This window comes from Acanthaster planci, linkage group LG02 (assembly GCF_054643075.1).
Source record: "Acanthaster planci isolate LZ-2023a linkage group LG02, COTS_SCS, whole genome shotgun sequence".
In the NCBI taxonomy this organism is placed as follows: Eukaryota; Metazoa; Echinodermata; class Asteroidea; order Valvatida; family Acanthasteridae; genus Acanthaster; species Acanthaster planci.
This window is the reverse complement of record NC_141778.1, coordinates 11339024-11359673: the sequence shown is the minus strand read 5'-3', so window position 1 is coordinate 11359673 and position 20650 is coordinate 11339024. Positions and strand designations below refer to the sequence as shown.

At 41.7% G+C, this 20650-nt stretch overlaps 3 protein-coding genes across 6 annotated transcripts; 1 reads left to right on the top strand and 2 right to left on the bottom strand.

The window, feature by feature from the left end:
* Positions 1-183: 183 nt before the first annotated feature.
* LOC110978327 (carbohydrate sulfotransferase 11-like) lies at positions 184-3999 on the top strand. Its single transcript, XM_022233242.2, has 5 exons — positions 184-443; positions 1265-1398; positions 1902-2083; positions 2240-2434; positions 2625-3999. The coding sequence occupies exons 2-5, from the start codon at positions 1269-1271 to the stop codon at positions 3297-3299; spliced, it is 1182 nt and encodes a 393-aa protein (XP_022088934.2). The 5' UTR covers positions 184-443; positions 1265-1268; the 3' UTR covers positions 3300-3999.
* Positions 3878-8811, bottom strand: LOC110978331 (small ribosomal subunit protein uS14m-like). Its single transcript, XM_022233254.2, has 3 exons — positions 8656-8811; positions 5530-5712; positions 3878-4836 (listed from the first exon to the last, which is right to left on the bottom strand). The coding sequence occupies exons 1-3, from the start codon at positions 8722-8724 to the stop codon at positions 4654-4656; spliced, it is 435 nt and encodes a 144-aa protein (XP_022088946.1). The 5' UTR covers positions 8725-8811; the 3' UTR covers positions 3878-4653.
* A 4321-nt stretch (positions 8812-13132) lies between these two features.
* Positions 13133-20293, bottom strand: LOC110978324 (uncharacterized). 4 transcript variants are annotated; one of them, XM_087133551.1, is made up of 3 exons: positions 20074-20293; positions 19004-19113; positions 13133-16146 (listed from the first exon to the last, which is right to left on the bottom strand). In XM_087133551.1, the coding sequence occupies exon 3, from the start codon at positions 16101-16103 to the stop codon at positions 15273-15275; it is 831 nt and encodes a 276-aa protein (XP_086989677.1). In that variant the 5' UTR covers positions 16104-16146; positions 19004-19113; positions 20074-20293; the 3' UTR covers positions 13133-15272. The 4 variants fall into 4 exon arrangements, with proteins under 4 accessions (XP_086989677.1, XP_022088928.2, XP_086989679.1 ...); XM_022233236.2 differs by having other exon boundaries at positions 13133-16150; positions 20074-20290; XM_087133553.1 differs by lacking the exon at positions 19004-19113 and having other exon boundaries at positions 13133-16150.
* Positions 20294-20650: the final 357 nt, after the last annotated feature.

The window sequence follows — 20650 nt, the reverse complement described above, 5'->3', positions numbered from 1 at the left end:
TTATGCTTACGTCGACAGGTGAAAGGTCGACGAGATAACAAAAACCCCCAAATGCCTCCACCTTCTTTGGCACCCCACATACACAATTACATTTCAACCTGGCTACACTCAGGGACGTCCTAAGCAACACATTACCATAACAAGGAGTTTGCATCACACCTATTTACCGATCTTCTTACGGTTGTATGCAATGTCCAAGAGCGGATTTCATTAGGCAAGAAGAATACTCGTCGTCTAAAGTCCATGTTGTCGATTGCGTGGATGACCCCCGGTTGTCTCGTTGACGAGAGAACTATACGGGAAACTTAGATCGATAGACGGTGTGGGTTAGGACCTGTCGTGGTGCCGGCTTCTCATCACTCCGGTATTGGTATTTCTTGAAGAATTTTGGAAAGCTGGAGGAAAAAATGTCCTGTTTTGAGACTTACTGACGCAACTCCTAGGTAAGGTGATCCCGTTTTGACCGTTATAGTTGTTGAATGATACACATTTACAAGTAGGTAAGTACACGTGAATGTACAGGCCTGATCTCGGTGTTGATGCTCAAACTTCCAATTTTCATTAAAATAACGGATATCACATCTTGCCTTCCGGTTTAGTATTGGTAAATGCAATGATTATTCTTTGCTGAATTCAGTGCGTAACATGGAGAGGAAACGACTTCCAAAGGTCTCGTGTGAAAAATTACTGTATGGGAAGCCATGACATCAAAGCTAGTTTGTTATTGGACATTGGACATTCCCTGTACAAACCTATGGGAATGTCCAATCATGGAGGAAGGACACAGAAGGAGTTGTAACTCAGGCACTTCAAAGCGTCCAATGATGGTCGCCGCCGAGTCTGACGAATAGTAGAAAACATTCAAAAAATTCCTTATTGCTGCCTGCATCTTAGCTGGACAAGTGGGGCCAGTAATACTCTGGCTATAAAACAGTGATATAATGTCGTGATTATTTGTGTTGAATGCTTCAGGTATTGGTTTATTGTTTATGACGTAAGTATGCATTGAAATTTTCCCGAAAATTTCCCTTGTCAAATTAAGGTACATTAAACTGTGAAAAGGGCAGTGTTTAAAAAATAAAGCAATTAAATGTCATGCAAGTGAGGAAAATAAAATTCGTTCATAAAAATGCAATCGCATGTTAAGCTTTGTTACTTAGAGTAAAGAACAGATACAGCCAACGGTCGCAAGTATACACAAGTACATGTAAATGCATTAAGATCAAAATAAATTGCTAAATATATGTCTCGTCTTCAATATTAGGAAGATGGCATTGGGACAACATGTCCCTCATCGCTGGGTGTGGCGTGTGTGTAGACATTGGTTCCCACAGTTGTTCCTCCTGACTTGCTTCATCTATCTGGTGTTCTACGTCGTCACTCAAATTGAATTTGACGGTACGTTACGTAACTGTGACCTTTGAAACGACGGCAAAAGCCCTCTTTTGTATGTAAAATAATGTAATTGACCCCGTCTGCCGATTTCTTTAGAGGATTATTCACGAGTAAGCACATGTTTATACCAGGCGCGAAATGAGACAGAGAGGTACCCCCCCAGCAAGCCCAATCCCTGTACACATTCCAGCCTATTGTCACTTAACACACACCCCCTAGAACTTAGAAGAATTCCTAAGATATCAGTATAACAATGACCAACACAAAGGCGGGGGGTTCTCTCAGTCCCATGGTTTGCTTCATGTGCATATTATGACGATATTTACCTGCCACTGCGCAAAAAAAAATCAATTAGATAAACAAAATTGAAAAAAAAGAAGAAATAGTGAAATAATAAATATTTAATAAAATAAACTTAAATACTAAATCCAAAGAGAAACACTACTAAACGAACCAAAATAAACCTGTCCAACTCCTCTCCTCCTCGGGCTAATCTTATTCTACAGCCCCTGTCAGCCTCAGTCGGCCCAAAAGCATCAGACAGCACGAGGACTATCCGTGGGTAGATGACAAGTTTGCGCCGGTCAAGAAACCGCCAAGCGGTGCTGACGTCTCGGACTCCATGCAGGCTCAGAACGCCTCTCGATCGCAAGTGAAGGACAGCGACAAGGAACGACAAGATACGAAGGCGAGTTGTGAAGACTAGAGGCCTCCAATGGCATTCTTTGGCTGCTCTGCGGTGCTCGAATAAAAAAGTGATTCGTAACTTGACTGCGGTCTCGGTTGGTCCTGTTCGAATAGTCAATTGACATTGAACTTTCGTATCTCGAAATTTTTCTCGCAGGATGCCTGGAACAATGAATATGAGCCAAACGGGTTCATGGAGCAGCAGGCTGCAATACAGATGGAGCGGCGAAGTCATCTCAACAAGGCCTGCAGCAACTATCCCAAGCTGTCGCAGGGAAGCCTCAACATGGAGACACTTCGTCACATCTACGTCCACGAAAAACACAAGATTCTCTACTGCTTCGTGCCAAAGGTTTGTCACCTTGGCATCTTACAGATGGTCCCATTAAAAATAATACATTTGGAACAGATAGAGCCAATTACGAATTTCCAAGCAGAAAACATTTCGTAGAACCTCACAGAAGAATCCAACATATGCCATTGCACTGTGAAATCATCACATTTCACTGTGGTATCTTTTCATTCTCATGGCCAATCTCTAGGTTGGATGTAGCAACTGGAAGCGGGTGCTGATGGTACTTGCCGGTTTACGCGAGGAGACGGAGGGCATCTCATCAAACGAGGCCCACTTCAAGAACGGCATGAAAAGATTGAGTGCCCTGACTCCGTCGGAGCAGAAAATCCGACTAAAGACGTACACCAAATTCATGTACGCGCGCCAGCCTTTCCTCCGTATCCTATCGGCTTACAGGAACAAATTTGCCGATATCAAAATGTATCGGAAGGAACCGTACTTCCAGGGTTTTGCCAAGCGGATCATGAAACATTATCGCAAGGACGCCACGCCTCGGGAACTTCAAACAGGCGAGAACATCACGTGGCACGAGTGGGTGACATACTTGACCAACCCAACCGAGAGGGCAGGCTTCGACGACCATTGGCAGGAGATCTACAAGATGTGCTCGCCTTGTAAGGTCAAGTACGACTATCTCGGCAAACTGGAGACTATCGGTGATGATGCTAGGTACATGCTGACGTCACTAGGGCTTCAAGACCAGGTTTCGTATCCAACCAAAGCCAACAGTCACCCGACAAACAGTTCCAAAACATATGATAAATACTTTAATCAGGTACCAAAGGCTACGTTGCAGAGACTATGGGAACTCTATCGGCTGGACTTTGAGCTATTTGGATATGCTAAGCCTGACCTCATGTGAACCATCAGGTGTGCGTCCCAGAACCTTCGGCCACTTTGAACTTAACCATTCTCACAAGGGGTGCAGACCTTCGTTTAAGCTACCAAGACCAAGGCAGTCGGTGCAAGCGCGGCCAAATCAAAGGCCACCTAGCACAAAAACATGACAATGGATAATGAGGGTAAAAAACATATCCGTGCACGAAGTTCAAGTTGTTCCCGAAGTTCAAGCTTAAAATTGTAGTCGGGAAATATGGAGTGCCAACAATGACAAAGTCTGCGTGAAGATACACGCACTCGCCCTTTGCAACAAGATTCATAGAATACCATGGCAGTTAAAGTCGTGCAAAGATGTGCAATTTGACAGCGTATGGATAGGGTATTTGAGACCAGTGAAGCTGCACGCGTACCAATGTATGATGTCCGAGAGTTGACGCCTATAGAACATGTATCAACAGTAACACATGAATGACGTAAAATAAAGCCCACATAAATGCACGATACATTTGAATCACCGCAGCAGTAAAAATTTACTTTCCTTCAAGCTCAGAATTATATCTCTTTACGTCTTGGGTAAAATAAAACGGACACTGACACTAATTTCACTACTAACATTTATTTATTTTGCTCCTTATCTGTAACAGTTATTTGAAGATTTCACAGTCTCTTCCACGAGTAAAGTGAAAACTGGTTCTTGAAATAAAACAATTGTATTCGTTTAACGGGCCATGTGAAATGCACTTTACTTTCACGTCGAATGTTTGAGTGGATCGGTTCATTACAAGCCCAACCACTTTCACCCCTGTTTACTCTTTAGGCATATGAATACATGCCAAGGAAATGCGAGGTAACCATTTGGGCAGTTTCGCTGGGTTGGAATTTACAACGGCATAGGGAAAAGGTCCATTAAAATCCGGAAATTCCCTCACTCAAAATATACACACTGCATTCAAACATGTAGCATCCTACAGGTACATATGCACCCTTTTTGTCTATTTGCTAGGTTTTGAATAAAAGCGAATATTCTTTGGGTTGACAGGAGGCTTGCAAGAATTCTATTAAAAGTGCCTTGGGTGGGCCAGATGGGGAGACGGTGTAAGTTTGGGTGGAGGGTGTGGTAGAGGATAGAAAGCAGGAAAATTCCTGGGACGGGAGTGGCAAAATGGATATTAAGATTAAGTTGTGGTTTTGGATGTGCTTCAGAATGGCATAAGATAAACTCACAGAGTCACTTAAAGGACTGGCATCAATGTTTATCAAACACGGCGACGGCACCACCTGCATTGTTCTTCTGTACTTCGCTCATCTACCAGAAGCTTAAGCAAAGTTTACAGTAAGTGGCAAACATTTCACTCATGTGTCCTTGACAGGTTCTGCTACCAAGAAGATCGCTGCACTCCTGACATATGATTCGCATCGGCGACCTGGCGCCAGACTATTCGGCTCAGCCGCCAGCGGGGTAGGACGGAGCGGGGTCGAGAGGTGATAGCACAGCGCCCCCGCTGTCGCACCCAGCAGCTGTCCCTCGGAAGGGCGGCGATCTCCCGGTCGGCTATTTCCTGACAAAATGAATGTGACATACATGTAAGTGTAGCCCTAAGTGCAATGCCTTAAGGTTATCAAGATCAGAGACAATTGCTCACTTTCAAAAAGTGTTTTAGAAGATTTTCCAAAAGGAGAGTTAAAACTGATTGCCAGCTTCTGCCAGTACATGCATTTTTTTTAGTGTATCTGAGTTAACTCTACTTTGTTTTTCTGACATCATTGATGAAATACTGACTTAAATTCATCTTTCATATATAAGCAAAACAACAGTGAGTTTCTCTTTTTGATCAAGTCACTTGGCAATCATTGGCACACACAAACATGTACATGCCAAACTTCCTACATGTACTTCTCCTATGACAACATGAAGCATATGCAGCAAGGTATGAGATGGAGAGAACCCCCCCCCCCGCTTTGTGTTGGTCATTGACTCGCAGGAATCTGGGGAATTCCTTTCAGACATCTTGGGGGGGGGGGGATGTGTTAAGGAAAAATAGTCTGGAATGTGTATAGAGATTGGAAATGCGGGGGGTACCCCTCCGTCTCATTTCTTGCTGGGTATAACATGAAGTAGCCCAATAAGAACATCATCGGGGTAGTACATGTATGGTGCTGTCTACAAGCAGCCACGTGATACAAATCACACTGGAAACATATACGCTTACACATCATTGTCATTTCATTACTTCTATCCGCAACCAAAGTACCTTGAGTTCATCTGGGAGGATCGTGTTCTTCCTGATGCAATTAATTCTCCTCCTTTCCACACCATACTCTTTGAACAATCGACGTCGCTTGACATCCCTCAACATTCTCCAGTCTGTATAGTACGTTCTGGATGGCGCTCTGCCTAGCTGCGTAAGCATAGACGCCATGGGAAGCAACGATGCCTGCAAAAGAGCAAAAGAAAAACGGTGACTAGACTTGACAATGGACCTACATTGTAATTAGTGTCATATTGCTCATACATGTCGGCTTTGACCTCTGAAACGTGTGTAAGTATATGTGAATATATTCCCCTCGTGTAAAAAGCTCATCTTGGGCTTTAAATAACGCTTGAATGGATTACTCCTTTCAAATGAACTTCGCTTTTGAGTGTTAAATTAATCTTTTAATAAATTTTTCCTGAACCTTGGTTTCCAGCAGCAAATGTTAGCTAGGCTGAAGTCTTGTTTTTCTACAAGGTAATGGATATTTAGCCCTCACTGGTACTTTTTCAACCACACCTAATATGTGCAGTAACTGTATGTTGGACTTAGAAATTCTTCCTGTGAAAAATCTTAGTCTGGTTCTGTGTTAACTTTGTCAGTGTGACTACATGTTCACAAGGTGGGAATCAGACTGAAAGTCGAAATTTCCAAACACTGAGATACTGGTGTTTTTGAATTCAGCAGAAAAAGGACTTTCCAATGGTAGGCACATGGACCACTTGGGTAAAACTTTAAGGTGGCAATGTGCATTACTCTGGCAGCTTTGTATCTTTGTTTCAAACATTGTTTCAACATTTCTGACCAGGTACGAATAATGCTATCGTCAAAATTGCTGAAAAAAATTATTTTTTTAAATACATGATCCTGCAAAAAATTTGTTATTACACAGGAGACAGATTACTCTTTCCAAATATTACAAGAACCAACAATGGACCTCCAATTCAAAGGTTGATTTTGAAATGTCCAATAGGAAAGAGCAGAATGTGACTTTGCTTCATTCGGTTGTGATGGGTCAAATTTTACAATTTAGGACTTTTGTACCTTAAAATATTCTCCACAGCCACAAATCAGAAAGAGAAAATGTAACACTCTGTACTGGAATTTTGGAGTAAATTTGAAATCAACAAGAGAAGACTATTCCGACACTAGAGTGAAAACCAGTTAGCATGGCTAGGAGCATGTGTGATCTCAAGATGTAGGCTTAATGTCTGTGACTGTATAGTCGCCAAGTCCCTTCTTTCACCACTGATACTGTGAAACGCTGCAAGCGCATGTGTAGTAAGTAGCGATCATGTACAAATTGTGCTGTTGATGGGCCTTTCCTTTTTTTATTCATAAACTAAACATACAATAAGCAGACAGAAATGGTAATTGGCTGTGACGAGAGGGATTTTAGAGCTATGGATAGATAGCTAGACTGTATTGAAGTTTTAAACAAATCTCCTAATTCAATCATACGGTTTTTAGGGGGGTGAAGAGATGCTCTTTTAAAACCCTCAGCCTGACGTAGGCCTACATCAAACACCTGGAAACTCACATTCATGTGTACTCTGTAGTTGTTTGGGGTCATAAGTGCCTTCCAATATTCTTGTCACTGTTTTTCACCAGTTAAGAAATCATGTCGCCGAATAGTTTTGTTAGTGGGCTTAAAATTCATTGGCTTGGAAGGTTGACGTTTATGGTCATGCTGGAACTCTGTTTGGTTATCGGGTGATGGATCCCCAACAATGAGCAACTTCAAATTCTCAATAATCTCAAAATAGGTGATTTTTTGTTTTTGAATTCAGGCTTAAGAGATCAAGAGATCAAGATTGTTAATCGCCGTTATTGATTCTCATACCAGTCTAGTTTATTTTAAAAAGAAATTGTCTGTGCCAGCGCATTCTGGAAAATTTCTCCATCTCTTAAAAAATGTATTTGGTGTGACTTTTAAAACGGGACAAATCAACAGACATGATTAAATTGCTAGCAACAGAAATGTGCCAAAGCCTTGCTGGAAAAAACCCTCTCCCCCTAAATACAGGACTGCCTCGAGTCACTTAACTTCTATCGAATTTTGTGGACACCTTTTGTCTGTCTATTTTAACCCTAACAGTCCCAAATCCTCCAATTTCAATACGATTTTACATACACCCTTGGGGATTAGGGTTAAGTTCACCTGTTAACACATAATACATGCTAAAAAAAAGGCCAGGATCATATATTTTAGCTTTCCTGTACTGGCCGTAGGAGACTCAGCTTGCATGCAGGTAACTACGCCAACTGTCACACACGCATGCCATAGCCTCGTCCCCCGGCCCGATGTTGTGTGTACTCGGCATGGAGATCAATGGTACTCGTGGCTGAGCACCACGTTGTGTGTTACGTGCTTTATGTGAGCGTGGAAACCAGAGGATTCGGTTAGACTTTCGCTGGTTCCAGTCAGAACATGTAGGCCTAGTTTCGATGTGCGAGTACGCAGCTCGGAATGCCATTAGCCAGGTAGTTGCGTGTGCACACAGTACGAATTGCAATGGAAAGTGGGGAAAACAGTCCACAACAATGGCCAGGATTAACGTTAAGTCTGACTTTATTTTCCCGTTTTTGTCTTTGGTGGTGAGGTGTCAAATTTTTTATCCAACCAGCTGTGGAGATAAGTATGCATAGGAGTTAAAGATGTGAAATTGGCTCCTTGGAAAAGGTAGAAGTGTTGAAAATGTTAGGTACAAAATTTTTCGCTCGATTTTGCTCCCTTCATATCCTGGACTCCCTCCGTAACGTACGGTCAGGGAGTCCACCTGGCCTGGCCTTGTGAAAAGGGTATTTTTTTTTTCATGACAGAAAATAACCAACATGACCAATAATGAAAAAAAGGCATCTAAATTTGAAAAAAAAAAAACTGACGGAAAACAAAGATAAGACCTAGGCCTAAATCAAATTTTCATTGGCCTTACCCATAATGACACGTATGACCCAAGCTTTAGCCTAAATTAGCATACTGCATATGCAGGCCTAGTCATAGTTGACGGAGGTAGAATAGAAGCCTCCATGGTGCAGGAAGTCTTACGGTTTCTTCCTCAAATCAACCACTATGATCAAAAGGTAGCCCTACTAAACAAGAAATGAATAATATGATGGACTAACCTTGTGGCTGTCACCCATAAGAAACCCAGTTACACTTCTTCCGACTTTCAACCACGACATGGACACCATTTTCGTGCATCATGTTCACTGTACCAGTAAAGCTACACAGCGCCCTCAAGAGCAAACAGAAATAGGATCGCAGCTGCATGCATGCCCAAAGATTGTGGCGCTATACAATCTTTGTGCACGCCCAGCTGTTACATCAGGCACGAAATGGGACGAACGAATCTCCCAGGCATGTCGTGTAGCAGTGCTACATGCTACAGTACAAGCCTATGAAATTTCAGGTACCTTCATCAGCTTGGACTTAGATATGCAGTATGGTTATAATGGTACCCGGGAACTAGACCAAACCCTTGCCGCCGACCGGACGCACTAGCAAACACGAATGGAAGCAGTTAAGCCTGGGCATGGCAATCTATCTGTAGCAAAAAGTGCTACACCATTGACTTGTGCAAAAACTCACTGCTACACAGTGCTACAAGCTGGGAAGGGAAAAGTCAGGGGTGGAAATCTGTAGCAAAAAGTGCTACACCATTGACTTGTGCACAAACTCACTGCCTCACTGTGCTACAAGCTGGGAAGGGAAAAGTCAGGGGTGGAAATCTGTAGCAAAAAGTGCTACACCATTGACTTGTGCACAAACTCACTGCCTCACTGTGCTTCAAGCTGGGAAGGGAAAAGTCAGGGGTGGAAATCTGTAGCCAAAAAGTGCTACACCATTGACTTGTGCACAAACTCACAGGGAAATTCTAAAGTCATTAATGCGCATGCGTGGGGTTTGTAGCAGGTAGCAATGCTACAAACTGCAAGCCCTGATTCATCTAAATTGGTGCCAAAACCCAGTCACCGCGGTTCATCCTCAACCAGGGCCGTTTTTCCAACACTCAACTTGGCCTCCGTCTGAGGTTTCAACTGTTTTTTACTTCCTGACTTTGAGGTTTTAAGCGCAATAGTAAGTCTAATAGTGCCACAAAACATGAAGTAACTTGCAAAAGAACCAAACATTACAGTACTTCAATTTAAGCTAAACGCTTCAGGCCCACAATCGAGGATTGGTTTCCTACACGAACCTGAGACGGAGACAAAGTTTAGTATTGGAAACTGCCCAAAATCCTTGATTGAATAGTGACGTACGTACGTAAACGGCCCTCCTTCCCTTTAAAACAAAGAAGATGTAACAGGTTCAGCGCAGTATCTTTACGTGCAGCCCACTTGTCACACTAGGACAGACAGGTGTACAAAATTTTATGACCTTCTTTGCATTGTTTACGGGAACCAGTTCCTCACCAAACAGTATAGATAAAGTGAGGCCACACTTCCCAAGTCGTACACAGATAGACCTTTCACTAATAAATTCATAATTATGCTCGCATGCGCACAAACGGCCTTGGTGGTAAGAAGCGTGAGCTGGCCATTGAAAAGGTACTGGGGTGCGACTTTGATGATCAGTTTCTCTCAGTTTCTCTGTCTTTATTCGGTTTCTTTCTGCAGAAAATCCCACTAAATTGTTTTGCTATCAGTTTCTATTCTAAGTAGGATTTTTAGTGCTTTGTAAAAATACTTTATAATCGTGATTTCAAGTTCCTGTGCGCACGAGATCGCCGTTTCTTAGCATGGTCCCATCCATCATAAGTATTTATTTCTTTTGTTAATTTTTCATTTATTTCATTTTTCGCGATACATTTTCAAAGACATTCTATTTACAGGAGATACATTGAAACATGCAGCTCAGGACACAATATTTAACCAGTTCCCTCTGGATTGCTCAAAAGAAACATAGTTTCTGTCGAGGGGCTCTCCAACTGGTTAAATAGGAAACAAGAAATAATTAGAATTAGGAAAATTATGAATGCGAAATATTAAGGAAATAAAAACAGTATTAATATAGCGTAACATAACAATACAACGTAACATTTATAAAATTAGTTCAATTAATAAAGCTATGAATAAAACAAAATCTAAACGTAGATTGAAATGAGCGTTTTAAAGTATATTAAGTGCACATACATGCACATATATATATAAGAAAAAAATACCTGTTCTGGCAATGCACTGGAACCGATGCAAAACAAAAGACACGTACACGGAACCTGCTAACAAAGTTGGTTGACCTTACAGGAAGAAGTTGGATATTCTACAGGGCATGGATGATAGGGCCCTGGTTAAAGAGGTGTTCATGCAAAGAGTGAAAGAAGTCTTTGGGGCAGGTATCTAGACAGAAGTGTCGAAGGTCACGGTCATGGGGAAGCGAATTAAGCTGTCTGGGAAAGAGGGTAAACAAAGAAAATTTCACACAATTAGTTCGGCAGTACTGATGTTTGAAGAGCAGGGTGTCTGTCTTCCTTGTGCAAGGCTGTGGAAGAAAATGTGATAGGATGTCGATATGTTTGAATAGGCATTTAATGACGACGGAAGCACATAAGAAAACGCGTCTGTTGTAAAGAGGGGGAGGTAAATTTAGACAAGCGTTCTAAGTGAGTGAGGTAGCAAGATTGCAAGGACGGCAAGATTTTGTGAAGCATCGCTTAACTGTCTTAATACATTGTGGTTCTTGCACCAAATTGCCGATCCATATTCAAGAACAGGCTGGCAAAGAGACTGGAAAAGTGTCAAGAGAACTGCTGTATTCCTGAACAGTACAGTGCATCGAATGAGACCAGCAGATTTGGGACATTTTGAACAAAAATCGTGTTAACACGTTTTGTCCGTGTAAGGTCACTGGAAAAAAACATCCATGTCTCGGTCACAAAGGCAATATCAATTTGGTGGACGACGAGTTTTGCTTGCAGCTTCCGAGATTTGTTGACAACACTGCGGGCATTGAGTAGGACACATTTCAGATTGGAACGTTTAGATCATTATTACGGGAAGGACCTGGATTTAGTTCAATATCATGACCGGATCGAAACAGTTGGAGTTTAAATGTGGATTGTGCATGCATTACGTAATACACAATTCTTCTGAGGCTGCATCGATCAAGCATATATCCAGAGTTTGTTCTCTGCATTGATGATGCAGAGAGATCAAAAGCTCCTTCAATGTGGTCATGGCTGATGAGTGGAGTGTTACTGGCAATAGCAGCTTACATAAATAAACAGCCATTGTGAAGTTGCAACGGTTCACTGTGGAAAGCTATGCGCGTAGAGCATCTGTACATGGAACATCAGTACGTGTTTACAATGCACAGGTTGGCTCCAAGAACACTAAACGATGTGATTTATAATGGAAGGGGGCCATACTAAGAAACGGCGATCTCGTGCGCACAGGAGCTTGAAATCACGATTATAAAGTCTTTTTACAGAGCTAGAGCACAGAAACGATTTAATGGGATTTTCTGAAGAAAAAATTAACAAAGCCATGAAACCTGAGAAAAAAAGATCATCAAAGTCGCACCCCAGTACATTTTCAATGGCTTGCTCACAATTCTTGCTGCCAAGGCCCTTTGTGCGCAGAATAATGAATTTATGAGTGAAAAGGTCTATCCGGTTCATAAGTGTGGCGTCGCTTCAGTTTAAACCACTTAACAGGCACTGCACATAAAGTTAATGCATAGAGGGATTTCACATTAGCGCCGTCTGCGCATATCTGTATCGGAATCGAGGCTCTCTGTTGAACTTCGTCGTGCGCCCGCGGAGTCGACACAGTACATGCAGTATCCGGTTCGTAAGTGTGATACCACTTCAGTTTAAACCACGCCCTCTGCACAAGATACATAACCATCGCAGGTAGGTTAGTTCGCGGTCAATTGTTGTCATTTTTTCTATTGATTTTACGTGTCGAGTCATCCTGAAAGACTCTTCCACAACATTTTGCAGCCTGAAAAGTCTGAATTTAACATACCTTTATGTATTTTGTGTCCTGACTCCTTTCTTTCAATCGTCTTATCGTATTAAGAATTGAACCTGACACATACAGCCTCGTTTTTAAACGCGGAAGTGCGCAGATCGACGCTAAAAGCGTCGTATTGGGATCCCTCTATTGATCGCCGTTTACATGGAACCGGATGTTAATATAACGCGCAACTTCAAGTTAACTCGCAACGTCATACACGCGTCCGCGTGTATGACGAAGTCACTTACGAAGCGGATACGGGCGATTCACAATAGCACGCCTCCAAGAGTTTGCAAAAGATCTACCAATCACAAGGCGCGAAAGCTGTCGACCCTTTCCAAATGCGCACTGGGTCGACAGATTTCGCACCTTGTGATTGGTCAACGCGTTGCAAACTCTCGGAGGCGCACTATTGTGAAACGCATGTATTCTTCTTTATCTATACGCCAATTAACTCGATGCTTCAAATTTTCACTCATCATCCTGGACGGGAACAGCGCGATGCGGCAGCTAATGGAGTCAACATTCCTCAAATTGAGCTTGCGCTGAGGGATTATCCGCAAAAGAAATCATCACATCACAACCAACTTTTTACTTGCACGCCTGCGTCCCAGTGCAGGTACATAAATTATTTACACATTACTTCAATTCTCGTTTTTCTTTATTGTTTGGACATTGGCTCAATACAGTGCTTTTTTGAGCCCTCGTACATGCACACATGAAGATGCACGTTCTCATAAGAAAGGAAGGAAAGCAAGGCAACTTGAACTAGACCTGACGGAGAGCATAATCAACTTACGCTTTCACAGCATATCCCTACAATCAAAGGCCTTACACTTTGTTGTGGCTTAATGCTATTGGCCTACCTGAATTTGTATAATGCACACGAGCATAAACCTTATGCATGAACGTGTAGTCTCAGCAAGGCTAGGGGTGCCAATGGGGATGAGCACACCATATGCATGCAACACATGCGTAGAACCGTGAAAAGACAGCTGCCGCTCAGGAAGACAAATGTTGAGAGTATGGATGTACATGTACAGGCCCAGTAGAAACTATACGGATGTGATCGTGAAATACAGTTCTGTGATCGTGAACTATATTGTAACTCTGTATGTTTTATTCCATAATATCTACATAAAGTAATAAGTTTGATTTCAAACCTTCTAGCCTACATGATGTATATTAAGAATACCAAGCAGTTCGTCCAGCAATACAATAACATATTGAGCAAACGTTTTGCGTTTAAATTCAAATATCTGGAAACAAATCTTGTCTTGGTGTTGCTACATATGTTGAACTCAAGCTTCCGAATTACCACTTACAAAAAACTAAATGGATAACCTCCGAAGGTAGGTGCACTTTTATATATATTTTTCCATTAAAAGCGACAATCGTACTGTCTGGCTGCGCAGAATGAATACCATGATTTTATTGGTTAGAGTGGGCTCTATGGTGTCTGCTTGTATATAGTTCCACTTTTAAACTCACACTACGTTTACAATGAGTAAAGTCAGTATGTAATATGCTGTAATGATCAAAGGTCAATGAAAACCTTTGCCGGCAATGGACACCATAGCCAGCCCTCTTGAGGAATTTGTTAACATGCCGCCCATTAGGAGAAAAGGCGCCATCCTTTTTTCCAGCCATATGGCAATAGATTTTTCACTAAGCAGGTCCACAGACTTTGAACTCCAGTCGGTTGTGACGAAACTAAGGATATGTCTCCAAAGGGTCGCCATTCATATTCCACTCTATTGTGAACTGCATGGTAAAATTAGCCCGTAAATAATGTTGTGTATAATTATCTAAAAAATGGTATCAAAATATTGAATCATTTGTCGGAAAATCGATACCACACCCTGCAAATTTAACATCTGTTTTTGCAGTGCAGGCTGTGGTGTCCAACAAACAGTATAAAACCTTTACAGGTTATTCACTGAATGTTTCATCAAAGATAGCATTGCTCTACCTTTACTCTGCCCAACAAACTATCCTTTCCATAGTTGAATGCAAAAGCAACGACAATAAATGAAACCGGTTCGTTAAAAAGATTTCTGCTATATTTGAAAAGTGCTATTTGAACACTTAATCACAAGGGAAATACAAGCATAGTATGAACCCTCTCACTCTAACTTGTCTGTGAGATTTAATACAGGGTAAATCATGTTCGCACGTGTTAATTATATCTAATGAAAATTTAAAAACGCACATAAAAACTGAAACCATCAGGCTTGCTATACAATAAGCACAATGCATCAATTTGCCAGCATTGAGCTCTGGAAATATTGAGTTCAAAACACATTTCAAAAGGCTGAAATTACAGTTTGGGAATTTCTCTTTTTATCAATAATCCGTCACAGTATGTTTCAGAATGCTTAGTCGATCATAACCACTAGTCGTTACTTTTGGAACTTTTGACAAATCGTTATCTTCTAATCATTTATATTAATTCCTATTACGGAGGGCACTAGTAAGTTAGGGAAATTGTCGTAACCTAAAACTACAAGAACTAAAACGCCGAATCTCTTTTCCCTTCTTGTTTTTAAGGCCCATAAGGCAAGTTTGTTTTAAATAATAAAATGAAATGTTTTGACACACATACATAGCATGAACAGGGGCCATTGGCCAGTTTGTCCAACTTCGGCAAGTATTTCATGACTATAACAAAGACTTTGGAATGTGGATAATTTTTTTTTCGGGGATGAAGTGCTATTTCTGAAAATGCGGCATTGTCTCCATCTATCACGGCATGTCTTCTCATCCCAAACATAAAGTCCAACTCAAACTTCCGTCTCTCTGTCTTCCGGGATGAGTCTCCTCTCGTAAAGCTTATCGTAGAACGGCTGGGAGACCTTGATGGCATGCTGGTAATCGGTAGGAAGAGATAGCACGTCAACCTGCTTGGGCGGACAGCAATTGAAGGTTGTACTCTTAAGCGCCTTCTCGTACACTCCAATGTGCTGCATGAGCTTCAGACTGCTCGCCCAAGACTGGGTGACGTTAACCTGTGGGTCCCAGTCCAGCATGCTGGTCTTGAAAGGCACCCCGATGGCCTCGCAGTAGCGGCGGATCATTTGCTCCGGGTACTGCAGCAGATCGTCCGAGTCCAACACCACAGGCTCCTGCCCCGTGGTGGTCCGAAGGTGCTCGTAGAGATCGTAGAGCTGCTTAAAGGCGTAGCCCTCTGGTAGAACGTGATTCAAGAGACTGTAGTGTCGCAGTATCGGCATATTGCAGACGTCGTAGAAGGACGCCAACGCTCGGGCTGGGTCACGGATCAAGATCGAGTGGATAAACCCATCTGGTATCATGTCATATCGCTCGTCTAGTGAGTAGGCGTGGTCCTTGCCAAAGACGTAATCCTTACCGTAGAACTCAGCTTCCATCATTGCCTTGACCTTAGCGTAAGAGTAGTCGTGTTCGACAGGAAGGAAGGGTGTGTTGAAGAACTTGCGGTCTGGGCCAAAGTAGTAGGCAGTGGTGTAAGGCTCATGGACAAGAGCCACATTGCCGAGGCCGCTCATGCATCGCTCGAATGCTGTGGAGACTGACCGAGGGATGGTCCAGAGAAACATCCGGAAGGGTTGCGATTGGGGCTCGCTGCTTGCCATACTTGATTACGGGCTAGAAATGCAGGTGTCACAGAATCAAACACTACCTGTCAAAATATTGAGATAAAATTATTGCGACATATGAGTATGTAGTCTAAACCGGAGTCTAGCTAGGTTCTAAAATCAGTCGACCATGCATTTTGATGCAAGCGTCACTCTGTCTTTTTGCTAGAAGGTACACCTCAGATAACACGACATAGGCAGCAGTTAACACTCTGAAACGTACAGAAGAAAAACGCAGATGCAGTCCAGTGAATTCCTATATAACAAAGCCCTGAAGTGCCATCAACTATATTTTCGAAAAATGAAGTAAATACATATTTTTGAGAGTTTGTTTTCATTAACCACTTTTTCAACCTCATATTTACGGGATATATTCTGTCCAAATTTAGTTTATGAGATTACGTTTTCAAGTTAATTTTTGAGAGCCTATAATTTCAATTTTGATTTTATATCTCATAAAAACGAAATCCAAAAATGTATCTCTTGAAAACGAACTCGAAAAAATATATTTCATATATTAAATTGCGAACTCAAAAATTTCATGTAAATAATCTTGATCAAAAAATGTATCCTTGTAAAACGATTTGTTTCCAAAACAGGAACAATGTTTCTAAACCTAGGTCTCATAAGAACGAACTGGAGAATACATAATTCAAACTGTGGAAATATTTATCTCATACAAAAAGTTGAAAAATATACTTAAAAAGAACTTCAAGAAACATAGATGTACTTTGCTTATTATAAACAAACATTTGATCGCACTACACTGCTTTTGTAAATTCGAATGATTAACAACGATGTCGCATTGGACAACCTACACCTGTTTGATCACTATACAAATCAACACGCCGAATTCCTTATTGTAAAACTCTAGTGAGTATTCAAATGGTGGACCAAAAGGACTGCAGGGGCAGTATCCCACCCCACCCCACCCCCAAAGAACTTTAAGACCAAAATAAATTTTACAAACAGATCAGAGGAAGGCAGGTTTGTTTTGCTCTATTTCCCTTTCTTCCCAAAACGTGTAAAAAGCCCCACAGTGTAGTCTCAGCCCCAAAAAGGCCCTAAAAGATAACACAAAAATCCAAATGTTTTCAAATATAACATTTCCATTTTCCAGTTAAGTGCACGTGATTACGCACCACTGTTCTCAAAATTCTCATGCATTACAGAGACGCCTGCTGTGTGGATACAATTTTCTTTCGGTTTCGAAATCCGTTTCTTTTCATCATGATTTTGTTAAAGGGTACGTTTAGGTTTTCTCTTTGACTTACTTTGACATACACTGAAAATTTGACGGATTACAATAAAAGGATTTCCAAGATGAAAAATTAAAGTTGGAAAAAACAATCACATTGCTGTACTCAACTGAAACTTTCAAAGTGTAGAAACTTGGTTCGTCATCTGCAAATATGGATGATATAGTTCGTTGTGATGGAGAAGTTGATTAAAACGCGATCGTCAAAAACCTGTCCTCAACCATTTGCATGGTTTAACGTGTTCCTTGACAGGCTCTTCCAAATTACAACTTGAGATGAGCCTATCATGCATATTCCACTGTGACGACGATTACACGGATCATTCCCGTCGGCATTGTACAGCCGTAATCAGAGGTGGATCCATAATTTTCCAGGGTGGGACGTGTCAGTATTTTCCAAAGGGGTGGGGGGCGTGAACTAAACCAGCGATGGTAAAATACCCGCGAGCGACAGTGCGAATTAGCCCTCACGGCGTGGAAAATTAGGATTCTAGCCGCTCGGTGGTGCATTTTCAGGCAGTATGGCCCCTTTTTCTCAGTTTCCCTCCCTCTTTTTCGTCTTTTTTTTCTTTCCTTATTTATTTAAATGAAGGGAGACTGCGCCCCTGCTAATGCGACCAAGAACACGGATATACGCTTTGCTGATTGAATACCCGATCTGTGAGGCCTATATAACATCCCGCATTACATGTAGGCCTATATGCAAAGGTCAAACTGAACTTGAATGATATTTATACGGGGCCATGGATTTGACACTGGGAAATTACCTTCAGATTATGAATAACAATAGACCTTCAGGATTAGATATAACAAAGCCATGTACGAAGGTCAAAATACCGCACATTATATTGTTATGACGCATCATTATAATGACCAAATTCATTCCTGTAGAATTGTAAATTGAAAGGAAAACCCTTGAACTTACTAGCAATTTGCCTTTAAACATTTCATTACCTCTAGGGGCTTACAGTAATATCACAAAGTAAATCTCCGTTTAAGATTCAATGGCAAAGAAAAGAAAAACTTGGAAAAGCGTCTCTGCGGCGAGAAATAAATTTCCGTCAGCCGCATCGCAACGCCGGTATTGAATTAAAATAACAATGAGTTTACCATTATTGTTCCCGAGTCCCTGAACAAAAAAAATATCAAATCTCTAAACAAAGCGATAGAAATGATCTCCTTTATACAATGGAGAAGAAACAATAATCTTGGAACGAGTACACACTGTTAAGGTTACGGGGAAGTCGAATTGGAAATGATCAGGAAATCAGGAAAAACTCCTGTTATCACAACTTCAACTCAGTTGCCCTCAAACCATGACCTCTATAGTTTATTGTGTTGAATGAATGGTCAATACAGCTATTCATGAAAAAGGCTGGTTAAAGAAAGTGCGCCCTTCCGGGACTGAGGGGAGCTTATCATCAGCTATAAGGAATTCACCCTTTCCAGCTGGGGAAAGGAACAGCCCCACAGGGAAGGGCGATAAAAAGTATTTCTTTTAGGGGTGAAAACTGCATGAACCCTCACCCCATTAAATTTGATATCGTTTTAGAATCACGCGATTCAGCCTCAAACACGGAACAAAAGGCGGTATTTTGATCGACCTGTCCCCTCGGCCAATGCCAATTTGCACCCTTACCTGACTTAAGGAAATCCTGGGAAAGTCTTCCAGTCTGACAGCTGATCAAAACTGGTCGACACCTTTCACAAACCTTCGTAAGAAATTCAGTAACACTGAAACACGGCTTCCTGTATAAGAAAAAATGTCAGAATGATCGGAGACAAAATCTACGGCTCCAATTCCAGCCTAGAAGTCCAAACCCACAATGATGCGCGTGCCGGGCCTACAAGCAGGCCGACCCTCAGAGTTGCGACACTCACATGAACTGCAAATTCAATAGTCGATCAGGCGACTCCGACACTAATAGGCGTTGTCATTCCGCAAACTGATGACCCAGCCAGAATTAAACAAAGTTGAACGTTTAACTGAAATTGATCATGGACGGCGCGCTCAGCACACTTCAGTGAATGGGCATGACAGCAGGGCAATCGTTCTCGACGGTACAAGGTTCACATATATTGTCAGAGTCTAGAAAAAAATTCTGACGTCTATTCAAACGTGACCACGTACCGTGCGTATTTTTACACAGTCAAGGCCCAACGACTAACGGCTGAAGCCTAATACAAGGTGAACAAAATTAAATGAGAGTTAGGGATTCAGATCACTAATGCGTAATTTCCCGTGTGAGTACCGACTGTGGAAGCTGTTATCTCGGAAACCCGTACTTGAGGATGAGAAAAGGATATATGTCGTGTATAGTGTAGGCCACGCGTCCCAAACAGAACGTGAGCGTGAGTGTATTCACCGAGTAGCATCGGGTCCTTGCCATGCGCCCTATCGAAGTATAAATTCGTTTGTAAACCAAATGTAAATAGCTAAAAAATAATCTAAATAGGTTATTCATATTAGTGATGAATTCCTTCGTCAGACTGAAGTTGAAATGAGAGCTAGTTTAACATCCTTCGTAATATCATAAAATATCAAAGCACTTCAACACAACACATGTCGACGTCACAGCGCAGTAGCTTGCCAAGCGAATGATATCGTTTTACCCTCCAATATGATCGCCAGTCGACACCGTGTAGTACTCAGAACTATTCCATTTGAACTAAATTGTTATTATGTGTGTATATATATTCAAACCTTACCTATTTAAGCACCCGTTCCGTATCTCAAAAACGGCATGGAACTAACAGCTACGCTTTCCACAGTGTGTGCAGAGTTCATGTGTATGTGGTTGATGTACGTGCACATCATATATAGCCGTCTTACAATAGGCCCTACATGTAATTTGTGCACTAGCATTAGGCGGAAAGGGCATAATTGCAATGGATCACGAGCCAACCTATCCCACGCGCGACAAGAGTAAAAATAGTACCGGTTTGCACATGGTTTACACAACACTGTGGTAAAAAAAGTTCCACATGCATGGAATGTACCTCAAATGGATGATTATCTTAATGAGAGTTATAATGAGTCACGCCTAAACGCACCGTGACCCCAAACTAATTCCTGGGAAAATATTAATTATGACCAATATGGCAAAGCGCACCATTGGGGTTTTAAAAATATGAAAATGCAGGCAACAGATACGACAGACGGCGTACGTTAACACAAGAGCTGTCTGCCGTATCTTAGCCTATGATGTAATTTAAGACAAACGTCGGCGTCTTATTCAAAATAGAATTACTGCGTTTTAAAGCGCAGCTGTCGTACTTTTTACCA